Source organism: Dermacentor albipictus, chromosome 1, assembly GCF_038994185.2.
Source record: "Dermacentor albipictus isolate Rhodes 1998 colony chromosome 1, USDA_Dalb.pri_finalv2, whole genome shotgun sequence".
Classification (NCBI taxonomy): Eukaryota; Metazoa; Arthropoda; class Arachnida; order Ixodida; family Ixodidae; genus Dermacentor; species Dermacentor albipictus.
This window is the reverse complement of record NC_091821.1, coordinates 331905529-331921471: the sequence shown is the minus strand read 5'-3', so window position 1 is coordinate 331921471 and position 15943 is coordinate 331905529. Positions and strand designations below refer to the sequence as shown.

General features: G+C 45.1%; 1 protein-coding gene across 1 annotated transcript in view; it reads left to right on the top strand.

The window, feature by feature from the left end:
- LOC135909925 (uncharacterized) overlaps nt 1–15943 on the top strand; it is a 72588-nt gene that overhangs the window by 46375 nt on the left and 10270 nt on the right. Inside the window, exon 2 of the mRNA XM_065441937.1 lies at nt 12925–13038. Within this exon, the coding sequence (XP_065298009.1) occupies nt 12925–13038 (114 nt within the window). The remainder of the gene's footprint in view (nt 1–12924; nt 13039–15943) is intronic.

Here is a 15943-nt window from a genome sequence, read left to right as displayed (position 1 = left end):
GTCACCGGAGAAAGATAAACAAGCACGCGAGTCAATATCAGCCCAGAAGGGTAAGTAGTCGGGTATCACCAGTGGCTATTCTGTGCAATACTTAGAGAACGACATGTCTTCGACGTTTCTCGCTGCTCTGCGCACCTGCCTCTCCTCGCTGTGCAAGTGCAGTGAGAGGACGCGCCGACACGTGAACGTCAGCCGGGGAGCAAACATTCAGGAGCAAGTGTTTGCCGTCTCCTCGTCGTTCGCTCGGAGATCTTGTATCGTTGCGCTGTTGACTCAGGCTGTCTGCAAATACGCGTCTGACTAAGTAAGTGCCTTCCGCATTGTACCCAGCGAGCTGTGTCAAAAATAGGCCGTGACGTTGATATGTCTGGATAAAAAAAAATATGAAAAGCACGCGGCAATAAAAAGTGGTGCAGTTGGGGGAAACATGTTGACATCATTGTGATGGAGCCACGCTGATGCTTGGCTGCGTGATTGAGATGTGAGCCGAGAATTGTCGGCTGTTCTGTTTCGCCAACCGCCAGAGTATTTACGGGAACATATTAGCAGAGTAGTGGGGAAACATTCGAGCGCACAGGTAAACCGTAGATCACGAGGAACCTGCGCTGTCCGGGGGGGGCTGCATGTGTGTTTTGACGCACTGTACACTCATGAGAGTGCAGTCCCTTCACAGCACGATCATCACAGTTATTAGCTCTCACTGCGTAGCAGTCAACGAAAAGTCGTCCTGGTCATCGTATTGCACCGGGAGAAATGTAAACGTATACCTGAGGAGCGACCGTGAGCCAGCCAAAATTGTGTCTTGACCGAAAATGACGGCCCCAGAGAAAATAGTCATAGTGCTGGCCAGACTTCAATAGATTTCGAATTGAAGCAAGTTCATGAATTTGATTCCTTCTTGTCTGACGCTGTGGCTCAAATACTATTACGACGATTATATTTCAACACTATACAGCAAGCTACGGCTTTCTTTAAATTACTCGTTAACTCGAGGGTCGTCCCGCCTACGTCATCGACAGGGCGAACAAATCGGTAGGGTGAGTGGTGGGAACTGAAATGAATAGAACACAGCAGCGCCTATCATTGTGTCAGGGCCAGCTTCTGCAATCATGGACAGAATCGAACAAAGATAACCACTATGTCACTTCTAGCTTCTGTGACGTGTGCAACATATCAGTGGCCAAAGATAAATAAGGCGCCCCTCGTGGCGTCACTTATCTCTCGGCCGAAACGTGCCTTTACGGCAAGTAGTCCGAAAGGATGGCCTGTGCAGTATGTATCTTGGTCTTGACTGCACCTCTTCATCGAATCACCGCCGAGCGCGTGGGCTGCTAGGATAAGATGGAGCGGCGCGTCGGTGAAGCGCGAAAAGCCCGCGAAAATAAATGGCGGACCTCGACTGCCACCCAGGAAGCGGCTTCTTGTTCGCTAATCGAGCTTCCGCCGCGGGCAGGGCGTCTCGATCATCGCTGTCGCGCGCGTTCTCGCTTCTCGATACTTGCCGCGGTGACAAACGACTTCAGCGGGACGACGAGAAAAGGCAGACCAGAGGACCCCGCGGCTTGTGCAAGATGGAATATGTCCTGCGGCCGGAACCGCTTATCACGCAAATGCGAAAAGTAATAAGATACACATAGGGGCGATAAACACGCAAATCACGTTGCAACCACGTTTCTGTATAAATGAGAAATTGGTAGCCGTCCTTCATGCACGTCGTATAGCACCCTGCGTACTTTTTTCTTTCGTCCCCTTTTCTGCGAACGTTAGGTATTTCATTGCCCCACCAAAAAGCTGGGATTAAGTGCCGTTCTGCAGATAGATGAGCTCGCCTCTTCACAAGCTAACCGCCTAATCTCAACGTCTACGAGCTAAGCGTTCTAATTACTGGCGACCTACTGGAATCCTCGAAGCTCGCGGGCTGCTTTTTACTTCAGTTGCTCCAAGGGAAAACCGCAAAACCACGGCTTCCTCTGCTTCTGCGCGCATGCCACTAACCTTTGTTTTGCTTTTTCCATCGTCTTTTTCTGCAGTGCGCCAGGACTATCGCAAATGCTGCAGTTGTTGCTGTCTTTTCGGCGGCAGCTCTCTCTCTCTCTCTCTCTTTTTTTGCGACAAAATCAGAAATTTCAGCGATTTTTGCTTCCTCCCCCCTCCCACATCATCGCATTCCCTAGTAAATTGATGCAATAGCGCCATTCGATTTATTCCTGGGTTTCGAGTGTCCAATTAGTGTGGTTCCGGCTGCACTGACGTTCTCGATACCGAGAATCTTTCGGTAAGCTTTTATATTTTTTTTCTTCTTATATCCTGCGTGTTAAAATTATAATAAATACTCGGCATGAAAAAAAAAAAGAAACACCCGAGACTCGGACGAAGCCTCCCGCAGATCATTACATTAAAGGGCGCTCGAACCATTTCTTTTCTTCATTTTCTTTCCACGCCTCAGCGACACAATTATTTCCCTGCGTCTTCGTACGAGCAGGCACACGCCATAGCATAGCTTCACCACGGCATGTAAGTTGCAGAGAACCGCGAAGGCGAATGCGGATTACGTAGTAAGAGTACTGCTTCGCTTTCCTCCATTCTTTCTACTTTCTATACTCTAATGGCGTCGTTTATTCGGCACTATATGACTGCTGCTACAGAGGCAGCATCGCATGGAGCTCTTTGTTATTTTATTTTGTCCAAATAGAGGTCCTTACTTTCAGCTTCATTGCGACCTTGATCACAAAGCTTAATATAAAACACTAAGAAGCTTGATACTACCTTTTTTTATATATATTTATATCGGGTACATTGCTTTCGCTGCTGCTTCACAGTCGCGGGTGATAAGTTTTGTTATTGGCTGAAAAAAGAGCTACATTATTTTGTTTTCTTCTCCTCACTTTTCTTTCTTTGAGCGGCCGATATGAAAATAAATCCAAGTCTCCCTCTTTCTATCCTTCTCTTTTCACGCCTGCTCGAACACTATTCACTCTGCGCAGGCAAGAAATCATAAAGCAGAACAATGCATCAAAGCTATGCAGACTTCTTAATCGCCTCTTTTATTTAGATTCTGCTTTACACCATAGTTTCAACCGCCACTAGTAACTCGTTCAGAAACTGGAAGAGTCACGTTTGCGCGACCTTCTTACTCCCTCACGGATCAACTCGGTGTTTTGCTGCAATGAATATTTTGTTACAGCAACATTCCATGGTTAACTTTGAAAGAGAAGCACATAACGACGCAGAACTTCTCAGCGGTTATTTTTACAGCGTTACATAGACCCAGATTAATGGTCGTTTGGCTCATAGTACCTACTGTTCGTGAATTATTTCGTTGCTATTCATAGAAGATACACACGTTTCTCTTATGTCATTTTGTTTATTGCCAAACCATCATATTCGTATGTGCGTCTTTGTGCGTGTGTGTGTGTGTCTTTTGAGTTTTATAGTTCCACCTCTCAAATTTACAGCAACACCGTCGATGTTAGTTTATCTTGTAAAGCGTGCTTTGCGGATGGCTTTAAAGCGCAAGCCGAAGCCAAGTGCCAGTTTGTTGCTAAAACGGACGCGAGATGGAATGCTTTGATGCAAGAAGATAGAAAGTTAAAATGCAAGATTAAAGAATAGATTTGTACGCTGCTTGCACCCACTGTCACACCGAGGATGCATCTGTTAAACATCTGATCATCGACAGTCCGCTATGCGAGCGGCAGCCGGAGACACTGCGCAGCCGCTTGAGCGGGACGGATAGGAGTCCTTTATCCGTGGTCAACGTTCTTGGTCCCTGGCCGTGCTCAAACAAAGGCACGCTGTCATAGCACTTCGTGTCTTTCTAACAGTCAGTGACTATGCACTCTCTGAACGACGATGGATCGCGAATGTGGCCACTATTGTATAGCACTGTATAGGATATTATACAGCAAGCTACTACTTAGGTTAAGTGATGTTCTATTCCACCGCGCGCGATCCTTCGCTACTGCCTCTTTTTTTTTTCATGCATTCCTTCGTCACTGAAAAATGGTTGTTAGCCATTAATTGATACAACGGTTGTTGATACGACGACACGGTACGACAAACAGCGTAATAACGGCCACCGTTGCCTTCCGTTTTCTTAAGGCTCTTTCAGACCGGCGATTGACAGTCACCCGACCTCCTCAAGCGACAGTGTGACTGGGCCTCTAATCTCCTGTTCCGTGTTTACGGTGTTTGTCGTATTACTCATAATTTCATAAGCTCATAATCTCATAATTCATAATCTGATTTATAATATAAAAAATAATCTCATTTCATAATCTCATAATTTAATAAACAAAAACAACAACAATTTCGGCGCAACAGCAAGGCTACATGCGCCGCTAATTAGCAGAAAGCTAGCCACGTGCATACTTTCCCGGGAACTCATGAGAAAGTGCAAAGCTCGGAACAGAAATAAGACAATACGTTAAAAAAGACATCAACATGGAAGAAAAAAGTGGGCTGTCCAGCAAGCCCGAGAGGCGGCGACGAGGCAAGGCCTCGAAGTCCCCTCATGGGAGACCTGAGCCCGGGTCGTCAAATTTGCCGGATTCAAAATAAAGTTGTTTCCATCCATCCATGACAGTTGTACAAACTGCATTCTGTGGAGAGGCGAGTGTGCTGAAAAAGGCAGGAATGCGGAAGGGTGTATATTCTACGGTAGTCTCCTGCGAAAACAACAGTGAAACAGATCTTAATTAACCCGAACATGCGATAATCCCATGAATGATTTTGTATAAAACAGGGCGTCGGAACGGCTACGTCTGCGGCTAAGTGACGTAAATTGTAGGACACTTATTAAAACTTGAAAAGGTGTTGGTGCCCAAAGTGAGAAAAAAAATTTTTTCGTGGTTTCTATTTTCGAAATCTCTTTTTGTACGCGCTCACTCAGAATACTGTTTAATCACTTGTGCCATTCCGTGCCACCGAGGCGTATTCAAGTAATGGGGGGCATAAGGGGACGTATTGTCGTGCGATCATTTTCGGCGATATTATCGCTTTCGTGTGACGCGGAGCTCAACCAGCCAATCGGCTCATCCCGTTTTATTCAGCCAGCCGATAAGTGCGCCCTGAAAGTGATATCGCCGAAAGTGATAATCCGAGAACATGTCCCATAGATGTGAACAATTTGAAGGACGGAAGTAGGGCACAGGATTTTCTTGTTAAGAGGAAGCTTTAGCTCGGGCCCAACTCCGACGCCACCTATTCAAATACATGTAAAACGCAAAAACGCTTTTCTGAGATAACCCCTAGACAGATTTTAATTAAATTTGTTGCATTTGTGATATAAAGGTAAATTCTAGTGACTGTTGGAAGCGAAATTTTAATTTAGCGCCTGAATTTTGTAAAAATAATTTTCAAAAATTTGAAAGTTCGAAAAGCACAAAATTTACAAATTAATAGCTCTGCATCAAGAACAGATATCGCTGTTCTGCAAACGGAATCCATTAGAAAATTCAAAGTGGACAAATTCGATATGTCAATGTGTATCTTACGTGAATTTGTTAAGTTGTGCACAATGGTTCTGCAAAAGCTGTGTTTCCATATAACTAATTTTTTTTAGGATTGATGTGTAACATATCAATTTTGTCCGCTTTAGATGCACTACTAGATTAAACTCACAAAATTGTGATATCATTTTCCATTGATAAGTTCCAGAGTTGTAAAGTTGATAGTTTCGTTTTCTTAAAAGTTTCGGTTTTTGCCAATTTTTAATGAAAAATTGACGATCTACATAAAAAAATTTGAAACCAACTGTCACTAGAACTTAAGAGGAAGCTAAACTTCCTCTTAAGTAAATCTGCAGACGGAACCGAGCGTGCGCAGGCATCTTGATGCTACGCGCTGAGAGTGAGCGAAGAAGTTTACCGTACTGTCAAAACGCACACCCAGATCGCTTACTTCAACAAATCTGGTCAGCATTGTACGACCCACTGAATAAGCGAAGACGGTATTGTGGGTTTCAAAATAATACGAGGAGACTCCGTAATGTGATTAATTTATAGCGAACCAGTTTAATTGGCACCATTCAGAGAATGGGGATAGGTAGGACTGCAGAGCACGGCAGTCCTCAACACTGGGTACCTCTTTAAATATTGCAATGTCGTCAGCGGAGAGAAGAAATGAACACTTCTGCATTTCTGGGGAAAGGTCATTGCTGAAAATTAAGAAAAGAAGTGGACCTAACACGGAGCCTTGGAGAATACCCCTAGATACCGTATAGACAATAGAAGATCACGAAGATCACGAAGCAGTACCTATCGAGGAGACAGCTGCTTAGCAGAGCTGCGTTAGAGCTGTAATGACAATCAATCAATCAATCAATCAATCAATCAATCAATCAATCAATCAATCAATCAATCAACGTTTCAATAAATCAATAACATGTCTATTATAGTGCCCAGGAACACCTACCAAGCCTTCGCACTGGCGCACTTAAAAAGTAATGCGCGACACATGCAAAATGTACAGAGAAAACAAATGTGGTAGATATGAAAATGTGAGAGAGTGAAATAAATAGGGAAACAGAAAACGAGGAGGCGGCGTAAAAGGTAGCTAATCACACAACATATTATCTACATATATACAAAACATAGAAAATGAACTCTGAACTATGGCAGGCAGAATACTTATTGCACGTCTTTTGGAGTCCAGGCATAGGACCGTCTTCAATGCAGCAAGGTCCTGCAGAAAACGCGGAATACTCCCCGGTACACTTTTGCGGCATGGAAATTCGCACATGCGCAAGAAGCTCTGGAAAATGTATAATGCCACAGGCCGCCTTATAGGAGGAACAGAAGGTGTTATTTAATACGTCTTGATTTTAGAGATGTGAGTTGAGGTATAATTGAGAGGGCTGGACTATGGTCACCAGAACTGCAAAAGCGGTGCCTGAAAATTGATATATTCTTATTTTGGACGCCTTCAATGAGGTCAGAATTAGATTTGCACGTACCACCCCAAACCACAAAGGCATACTCCAGCAATGGACAGCACTCAGTCGAAAGTAGTTTTGGAAAGGCAACCGGGGAGTGGAAGTCGTGCGATATACGACAAACAATACCAATAGCACGAAGGGCACGTTGTATTAGCATATTTAGCGTGTGAAGAGAAGCATAGCGTTTTGTCGAAGTAAACACCAAGATCTTTAATTTGAACGACCCTAGGCAGTGTAGCAACCCGACGGGTGTATGGAAATTGCAAAAGGTACGTTTTCTGCGCCTAACTTAATACCATAGTTTTGGATGCATTTAATAGCAGCTTATTGTGTCTGCACCAATTTGAAGCTGGAAAAAAGAAATACTTTTCGGCGGTCAATGCAGTCGTGAACACTGTTGACTGTCTTTGACAGCTTTCAGTAGTAGGAAGAGAAAAAAGCCAAGAACTGATCCTTGGGGAATTCCACTAGTGACCTGATACCTAACAGAGGCTCTGTCCATTAATGCCAACGAAGCACGATCTAGTGCTTAGGTAATTAGATACCAGAGCAGGGATGCAAGAACGCATGTCCATTTGCATGAGTTTTTTTAATGAGGAGCTCACGACAAGCCACATCAAATGCTTTACTTAGGTCAAAGAGCGCCTAATCGGCCCCCATACTATGTATCACACTGTAAGCATGAGTCATAAATGTGACCAAGTTCGTTGTTGTTTAGCGCCCTGAAACAGAGCCGTGTTGTTCATCTATTAAAATATTCTTAGCACTAACAGAAATCAGGGAGTGCAACACAGGTTCAAGTACTTTTGGCACAGCGCAGAGGACAGATATAGGCGGGTAGTTAGAAGCTGCACTTCAAGCACCCGATTTGTGTACGGGCACTACCCGTGTCACCTACCATGCGCTAGGAAACGTACTAGATTTTTGGGAACTGCTGAAGATGCTTATGATGACAGAAACAAGTATGCTTATATACGTCTTAAGCAGTGCGGGAGGGACACCATCAGCGCCGCAAGAAAGGGAAGGTTTAATAATCAATGAACCAATCAATCAACCAAGACATCAATCAATAATTTATTCAGCGTGCCCGGGAACAACCCTAATGTCTGAGTGCTGGCACATGCATACATTTAAAGACAAAAATAAAAGAATTACATGGGAATATAAGTCAACGAAACAATGAATAAAAAGAACAATTTTGAGAAAATGAGTTCACATACAACAAAGTGCAAGGTAAATACAATGAGAAAGAAGGAGGAGGGCTGTTGAACAATGTGAGAAACTATCACATCAACGCAAAGCTCGGAAAAGAACAATAACAGCAAGTTTTGAAAAATATCGAGGTCATGAATATAAGCGTTATAAAGACTCGGTATTCTGTGGATCGTTGAATGTTAGTGATTACAGGCATGAATATGGAAATGTCTATATTCTCTAGTGATCTTGCGCAAAACACGAAACATGGTACAACTGAGGAGGTCGGGGCAGGTGAGGACACCGTAAAGGAGTTTGAAAAAGAACACAATGTCAGCGCGATTACGTGGGCAGCGTAGTAAGGGCAGCGACAATAATCCAACAGTGTTAAAACGAGGTCCAGTGTACGTGTTAGCAAAGCGGTGATGATATATGCTTAAAAACGTTTTCTGGACCCCATCTGTAATGTAACTGTTGGACCTAGAAATGCCATTCCAGACGAACAACGCGTATTAGAGTTGAGGAAGACCGATTGTTGTGAACAACTTGCGGAACGGTGTAGAATAATTGGATTCCCTCTATAGGCTGCTAAAGCCAAGAGAGCGCATACCCCGCATTGCAACGCGTTTGGTGTGAGCAGAAAAGTGTAAGGTTGTATCAAAAAGTACATCGAGATCATTGCTCTCACATACTTTACGCAATGGTACAGAATCTACAGAATAGAAAAAGAAGTGCGTGTAACATAATAATAATAATAATAATAATAATAATAATAATAATAATAATAATAATAATAATAATAATAATAATAATAATAATAATAATAATAATAATAATAATAATAATAATAATAATAATACCTCGCCAGCGAGTGCAGCGAGGATACATTATAACATTTAAGTCGAAAAAACGAAACTGGCTTTCCGTGCCAGTACTGGCCTTCCTTTGCTGTGCAGCGTCATTGTAAGTTTGCAAAGATAAATCAGGCAAGAAGTTTCTTAGAACTTTGGGATAAGTAGGAACGGGGGATCTTATAATACTTTAGGTGCGATGAGTCCACGCATTTTTTAAACACTATATTTCATTCTTGTTTTAATTATTACGACTGCATTGCCAACTATGTGCACTAAGAAATAGAGACGTCAGAAGGAAGCTTGTAGCTGAAAGTGGCTTTTCATTCATTTCCCGCAACACTAAATATTAAATTTCCTCTTTGGAGGAACGCAAACAAGGAATTACGCCTTAGTCCCGTAATTAATTAGGCATTTATATTCCTATCTTGTTATCCGGAAGCTTTATCACTTAGCTTTCTCTTTTTGTAGATAAAAAATAAAATAGTTATACAGAGAGCATACGGCATATATTCGATGCATATTACAAGTGCCTTGGTTGCAAAACAAAGATAATTCGGATAATAACTTACGATAATAAGTTGCACCTACTTGATCATTATTTCAAGAGGATTCGATGCGATTGCATCTATCGCAACATAAATACCAGGATGCATTTAGACTCTGATAAAAATGAGAACGTAATATTTCATATTAACTTTGCGAGAACTCTCCACTACTTTCTCGAAGAAATCTAGGATAACGAGTCTCATATAAGGAGCGAAATAAATGCTATCAAATTTAATATGGCCGAAGTAGGTGGAAACAGGAGGGGGGCGAGGGTAGATAAAACTTTTGTTCAATGCCATATTTCATAAGTGCAGGATGCAAGTGTTATATGTAAATGGTAGGATGTAAGTGTTAGGTAAGGTAAAGGGTAGTGATCATAGGTTAGTGAGCTCCAGATTAGCTCTCAATTTGAAGAACTAAAGTGCAAAGTTCGTCAAGAAGAAACAGGCCGGTATAGACGGAGTAAGGGTAAAAGCAGACGAATTCAGGCTGGTGCTCGCAAACAAATACGCGGCTTTAAAACAGGGAGATGGGGATAACAAAGAGGTAATGAATGAAACCGAAACTAGGCTGATTTCAGAAGCAGCAATTGAAGAGGGACGTAAGGCACCAACGCAACCAGTAGGCAAGCTCTCCAGAGTAACAAAGGACCTAATAAAGAAACGACAAAGCATGAAAATGCGCACGCTTAGAAGAAGAATGAAAGCTATTAGACTGAGAAGGCTTAGGAGCGAGGATCAAAGCAAATATATCAGCAACCTTCGGTTTGCAGATGACATTGTCGTGCTAAGTAAAACTGGAGATAAATTGCAACAGATGATTGATGGCCTTTACCGAGAAAGCGTATAAGTTGGGTTAAAGATTGATGTGCAGAAGACAAATGTAATGTTTAGTACCCTAACAAGTAAACAAGAATTAATGATCACCGGTAGGTCTCTGTAGTCTGTGCAGGAGTACGTTCATCTAAGTCAATTACTCACAGGAGACCCTGATCATGATAAGGAAATTTACAGGAGAATAAAATTGGGTTCAATTGCATTCGGTAGGCATTACCAAATTCCGACTGGGAGCCTACCACTGTCGTTGAAAAGAAAAGTGTGCAATCATTGCATTCTACCGGCGCTAACATATGGGATAGCAACTTCGTGGTTAACAAAGCTCGAGAACAAGTACCGCGCAAAGAGCAATAGAATGAAAAACGTTAGGCACAACGTTAAAAGACAGGAAGAGAGCGTTGTGGATAAGAGAGCAAAGAGGGATATCCGATATTCTAGTCCACATTAAGAGAAAGGAATCGAGCTGGGCAGACCATGTAATGCAGTACATAACCAGTGGACCATTAGAGTCACAGAATGCTTGCCAAGGAAAGGGAAGCGCGGTCGAGGATGACAGTAAATGAGGCGGGGTGATGAAATTAGAAAATCTGCAGGCGCAAGTTTGAGTCATCGAGCACAAGACATGGGTAATTGGAGATCACTGGCAGACCCCTTCGTCCTGCAGTGGACATAAAAAAAGTAGGCTGATGACGATGACGACGATGACGATACTCCAAAAAAGATAAAATTATAAGCCGTCCCGACACCCTCAGAAAAGTGTCTTAATTGTTCTGCTGCACGGTCCGACACTTTTGTTATCTTCTAGCAGCCAATACGGCGACAGGGAGGGAAACGACATCATCAAATGACTCGTAAGGTGAGACCCGCAATTTGTCTCTGTGAAGAAGTACCCGTTCCGGTGGGGATTACTTCAGCACTACTGTCATTATCGAAGATAACGGCACGGTAGCGAAAGTGGTAACGTGAGTAACCCGCTGTAAACTTGAAAGGCCATTTCCAAGAGCTGTCGGTTCTTCTTCGTAAAGCTGTCGACAGTTCAGACAACCGCCGCCCATCAACTTCCCCTCAAGCATGTTGATACAAATTATCCCTCTGCAATCCGCTCGGCCGAGACGGAGTAGATGGTTTCCCTGTGCAGAGCTAGTCCATCTTTCTGAGACGTTCCAGGTATGCCCCACCATCATGAGGTTTCTTATTACAGTCTGAACTGTGTCTTGCAGTCGTTTCTCACAGCGTCGGTTTTTTTTTTTTCTCGAATATACTTTTTGCTGTTCTCTAACGCACGATAAGTCGATCTGGTCCACGTCGAGAGGGCTAATCTTTCTTTTTAATTACGCGCCATTCTGCAATGTGAGCGCCGAATCCGCGGCTGATTGAGAGAGTCCTACAGCAACGGCTAAAGCATCAACGTAGGCTTCGATGTCTGGTTGCGCTTCTGTTTTCTTTATTTCTTCTACTCCTCTCCGTACTGGGAGCTGATGTTCTGAACCTTCAGTGGCCGTTGTAGTCCTACAGCTTATACGCCTGTCCGGCGAGGTTTCCTGACGTGGCTGGTACGTAGTTGCATTCTGGTTGTTGCTGTTTTTCGTCCATCTACTAAAGCAGAAGTTATTGGCGGGCCAGATCAGCGCCGGAGACATTTGTACCGATCTTCTCGCCTGACTGAGCTCAGGTCCTTGAAGCAAAAACATGCCTCTTAGCCCGTCTGTCTCGATGGTTCCCTTTTGGCGATTGCTTCAATTTTTAACTCCCAGACGAGTGGCCGACGACTGGCGTTGCACATGAGAGCAATCAAGGCGTCGACCTCCCTGTCTCGAAAAAAAGCGTGTATCCTTTTTAACCTTTTCTTTATTTCTTTCCCCGGTGAATAAGCTTATATACTCACTAAGCCCCGCCAGACTGCTTGATCCCGTCGCAGACAACAGGCGGAAACATGAAACGAAAGCTCCACTTTCTCTGACTAGGGGAATATCAACCGCTGGAGATACATCACTGTGGGGTGCCCTCCGAGTGAGCGAAAATGAAAATGCGTAATCGAAGTGTATAGAAAACCCAGAGCGTACTTCTTTGCTCTTTTCGAGGAAATTAGAAACGAGAAACATTGGCGGTACAGGAGCCTTTGTCAGAGTGTAACTACCATGAAGCCGAAAAAAAATGACTCTTTCGCATGGTCTGTTTTCATGGCGTTTCTTGAGCGTGCGTGCGTGCGTGCGTGCGTGCGTGTGTGTGTGTGTGTGTGTGTGTGTGTGTGTGTGTGTGTGTGTGTGCGTGTGTGTGTGTGCGTGTGTGTGTGTGTGCGTGTGTGTGTGTGTGTGTGTGTGTGTGTGTGTGTGTGTGTGTGTGTGTGTGTGTGTGTGTGTGTGTGTGTGTGTGTGTGTGTGTGAACTACAGATGAAGATTTTCTAATTTCGTCACTAAACTTCGTCATTTACCTCCCTCGAGCGCGTTTTCCATACTTTGAAACCCAGTCTTTTACGTAATTACCTTAGCCATCTGTAGTTCCCAGAGTCTGTACTTACGCGCCTTTTTGTTCATGTATTCCTTTTTTTTCTTGCAGATCAGTGGCTCCAGAATGACCCAGAGATGGAACCCGAAGATGCGGACGATTACAGCCTGCAGTGGGTGGGAACGCCACCGTCTTCTGGTTATTACCGCTGGCACGACGACATCAGTGAGTGGAACGTGCTACTTTCGGTTACGTTCGCTTACTTAAGTGGTGGCGAAAATGCCGCCACTTAATAAAGCGGGTATGGGTAGCCCTTGACATGCACAGCGCTATGCATTATTTGATTTACTCAATTTGATAATTTCGTTCCCTTCGTGTCACATCAGTTTTATTTAAGCTATACATGCTATTAAAAGTTCTATATATGTCTGTTCAAGCTACCTATTACAGCAAGCACTCGCAGTCTACATTTGTTTAGGAAAGCTCGGAAGTCCAGGTCTCGTCTATCTCTAAAAAAATCAGCTAATCTATCAAGCAATAATCTCCGTCCGTCCGTCCGTCCGTCCGTCCGTCCGTCCGTTCGTCCGTCCGTCCGTCCGTCCGTCCGTCCGTCCGTCCGTCCGTCCGTCCGTCCGGTCGGTCGGTCGGTCGGTCGGTCGGTCGGTCGGTCGGTCGGTCGGTCGGTCGGTCGGTCGGTCGGTCGGTCGGTTCTCCTCAGAGAGTTCTCCTCAAAGAAGGTTATGTTAAGATACATTTGCGTGAGCCGTTTGTCAGCAATATTTGCTACCTAGCCGCTGTACATGTCACTTCACAAGCGCACTCTCTAATACTTTTCCGCCACTTCCCTTTCTTTGCCACCACCGCCACAGTTCTCACGTTTCCGGGCAAAGCGACAAACAGGTCGGGTATTTTCTTTCATGTTCCAATATAGCTCCCCTCTACAGCAAGTTGGGATACATAAACCATGAATTGCACGGCTATATACGAAAGTAACATATAGAAGTTGCCGACTCGACCCCCACACAGGCAACCATTCGCCGGCTTTCCAGCTGTCCCTAAGTCGGCGCATCCTAAAATTAATTAAATTATGGGGTTTTACGTGCCAAAACAACGGTCTTGTTATGAGGCACGCTGTAGTGGGGGACTACGGAATAATTTGGACCACCTGGGGTCTTTTTACTGTGCACTTAAATCTAAGTACGCGGGCTTTTCGCATTTTGCCCCCATCGAAATATGGCCGCCGTGGCTGGGATTTGATCCCGCAACCTCGTGCTTAGCAGTCCACAACCACTGAGCAACTACGGCGGGTCTTCGGCACATCATAAGCTGGATCGCAAGTGCTCTATCGGGAGTTCATACAGAGCATACGAGACAATTGATTTGTCGTGAGTGGATCCTTTTCCTAATTGTCTAAGCTTTTCACGGAAGTGTTATCTGAAGTTATGAGACTGAGCCACCCATCCCACTGTGTTATTTCTTTTTCTCAGTTTTCTCTTATCAGTGAAGTTACATTCTCGGCCACTCTCCGATAAACTTTCTCCACGACCATCCACGCTATTTCGCATGTACACGAAAATCAGCTAATCAGCTTTCGCAATCATTGATGCGAAAGCATCAAATGGCCCATTGAGCGAAAAGGTCTGCGTCTGTAGCAGTAAAACGGCACCTAAGTTCCCATTTGCTGCGACGCCACGTCACCTGAGCGACTCGACGTAGCAAGGCGTGGGGAAGGGCACACCTGCCGACACGCTGGCGCGCCAGGTGTTGCGTCAGGGGAGAGGTCGTCGCCGTGACGCCACGTCCCCTCGCTCTCGGAGGCCTGTGTTATCCACACGTTCCTTGCCTGCGCAAGCCCTCGCCTGCGTTATTGTGTACAAACACAATAAATTCGAAAGGAAGAACGTTGTCGGTAGTGAGTTTCGAGCCTACGACCCCATGCTCAGAGGCCGAGTGCCTTACCGATTGGGCTACACCAGCGCCTCCTAGATAGCGGGCTTCTGCACTCTTCTTTACGACAACATGCTACTTGGACCGAAATTTCCGTTGCAAAGCCCGACGAACGCGATGAAGCCGGAATCACCGCAGCTTACAGGGAAGCGTCCCAGTTGCACTTTATGGCAATCGGGCAAGGTTGCACGGTCACAGATCGAAGGGCACCGACCCTGTGCTTTCTAAAGTTCCTAGATTTTCTGCTTTCAAAAAAAGCAAAAACTTATCTAGGGACTTCAGTGCTATCTAGGAGGCGTTGGCCAAGCGTCTCAACGCACTGGCTTGCCCGCGGAGAGTTCATAACTCGAAGGACCGCATTACGAAACATCGTTCCAGCGCACAATTGAACACGGACGAGAAGAGAAAGACAACACGAACGCCTCTTCTCGACGGTGTTCAATTGTGCGCTGGAACGATGTTTCATAATGCTAATCACAACCAACTAACCCAGCTGTCTCCATACTTATCGAAGGACCGCTCAGCGGCGTTCAATTCGACCATAATCCTTTCGCATTCACAACTCACAAGAAGGGCTTAGGTGTCCTCGGATTTTTATGCGAAGCATATTACTAGAGCTCAACCCAGCTCCTCAGGCGCGGCAGTGTCGCCTTCAATACCACGTGACACCGTGACGTCACGACAGAGGAGAAACGGGGCTCCAACTCGCGCCGTCGCTCGCGGCGTCGCGGCGGTATATAAGCAGCTGCGCTTGCCTCTGCTATACACTCACGAGGTGAGATGCCTCCTGGAGACAGAGCTGCTCGTTGGAATGAGAAGCGAAGGTTGCGGCGTGCTACAGAGACTGATTTTCTAGGTGGCTATGGCTCAACTCTTGCAAGATGGGCTGGGTGGGAATCGAACCAGGGTCTCCGGAGTGTGAGACGGAGACGCTACCACTGAGCCACGAGTACGATGCTTCAAAGCGGTACAAAAGCGCCTCTAGTGAATGCGGTGTTGCCTTATAAACGAGCTGTTTCTAAGGCTCAGGCGTGCGTCGCTTGCTCAGGCGCACATTTCGTTGCCGCGCCGAACGCTGCGTTGCTCGACGCTCACCGCGTCCAATGCGGGGCGCGTAGTCGCTGCGCCGTAGCCCATTGTCTTACACCCCTTGGCGGGTCGACGGGAACGGAACGCTGTCGCG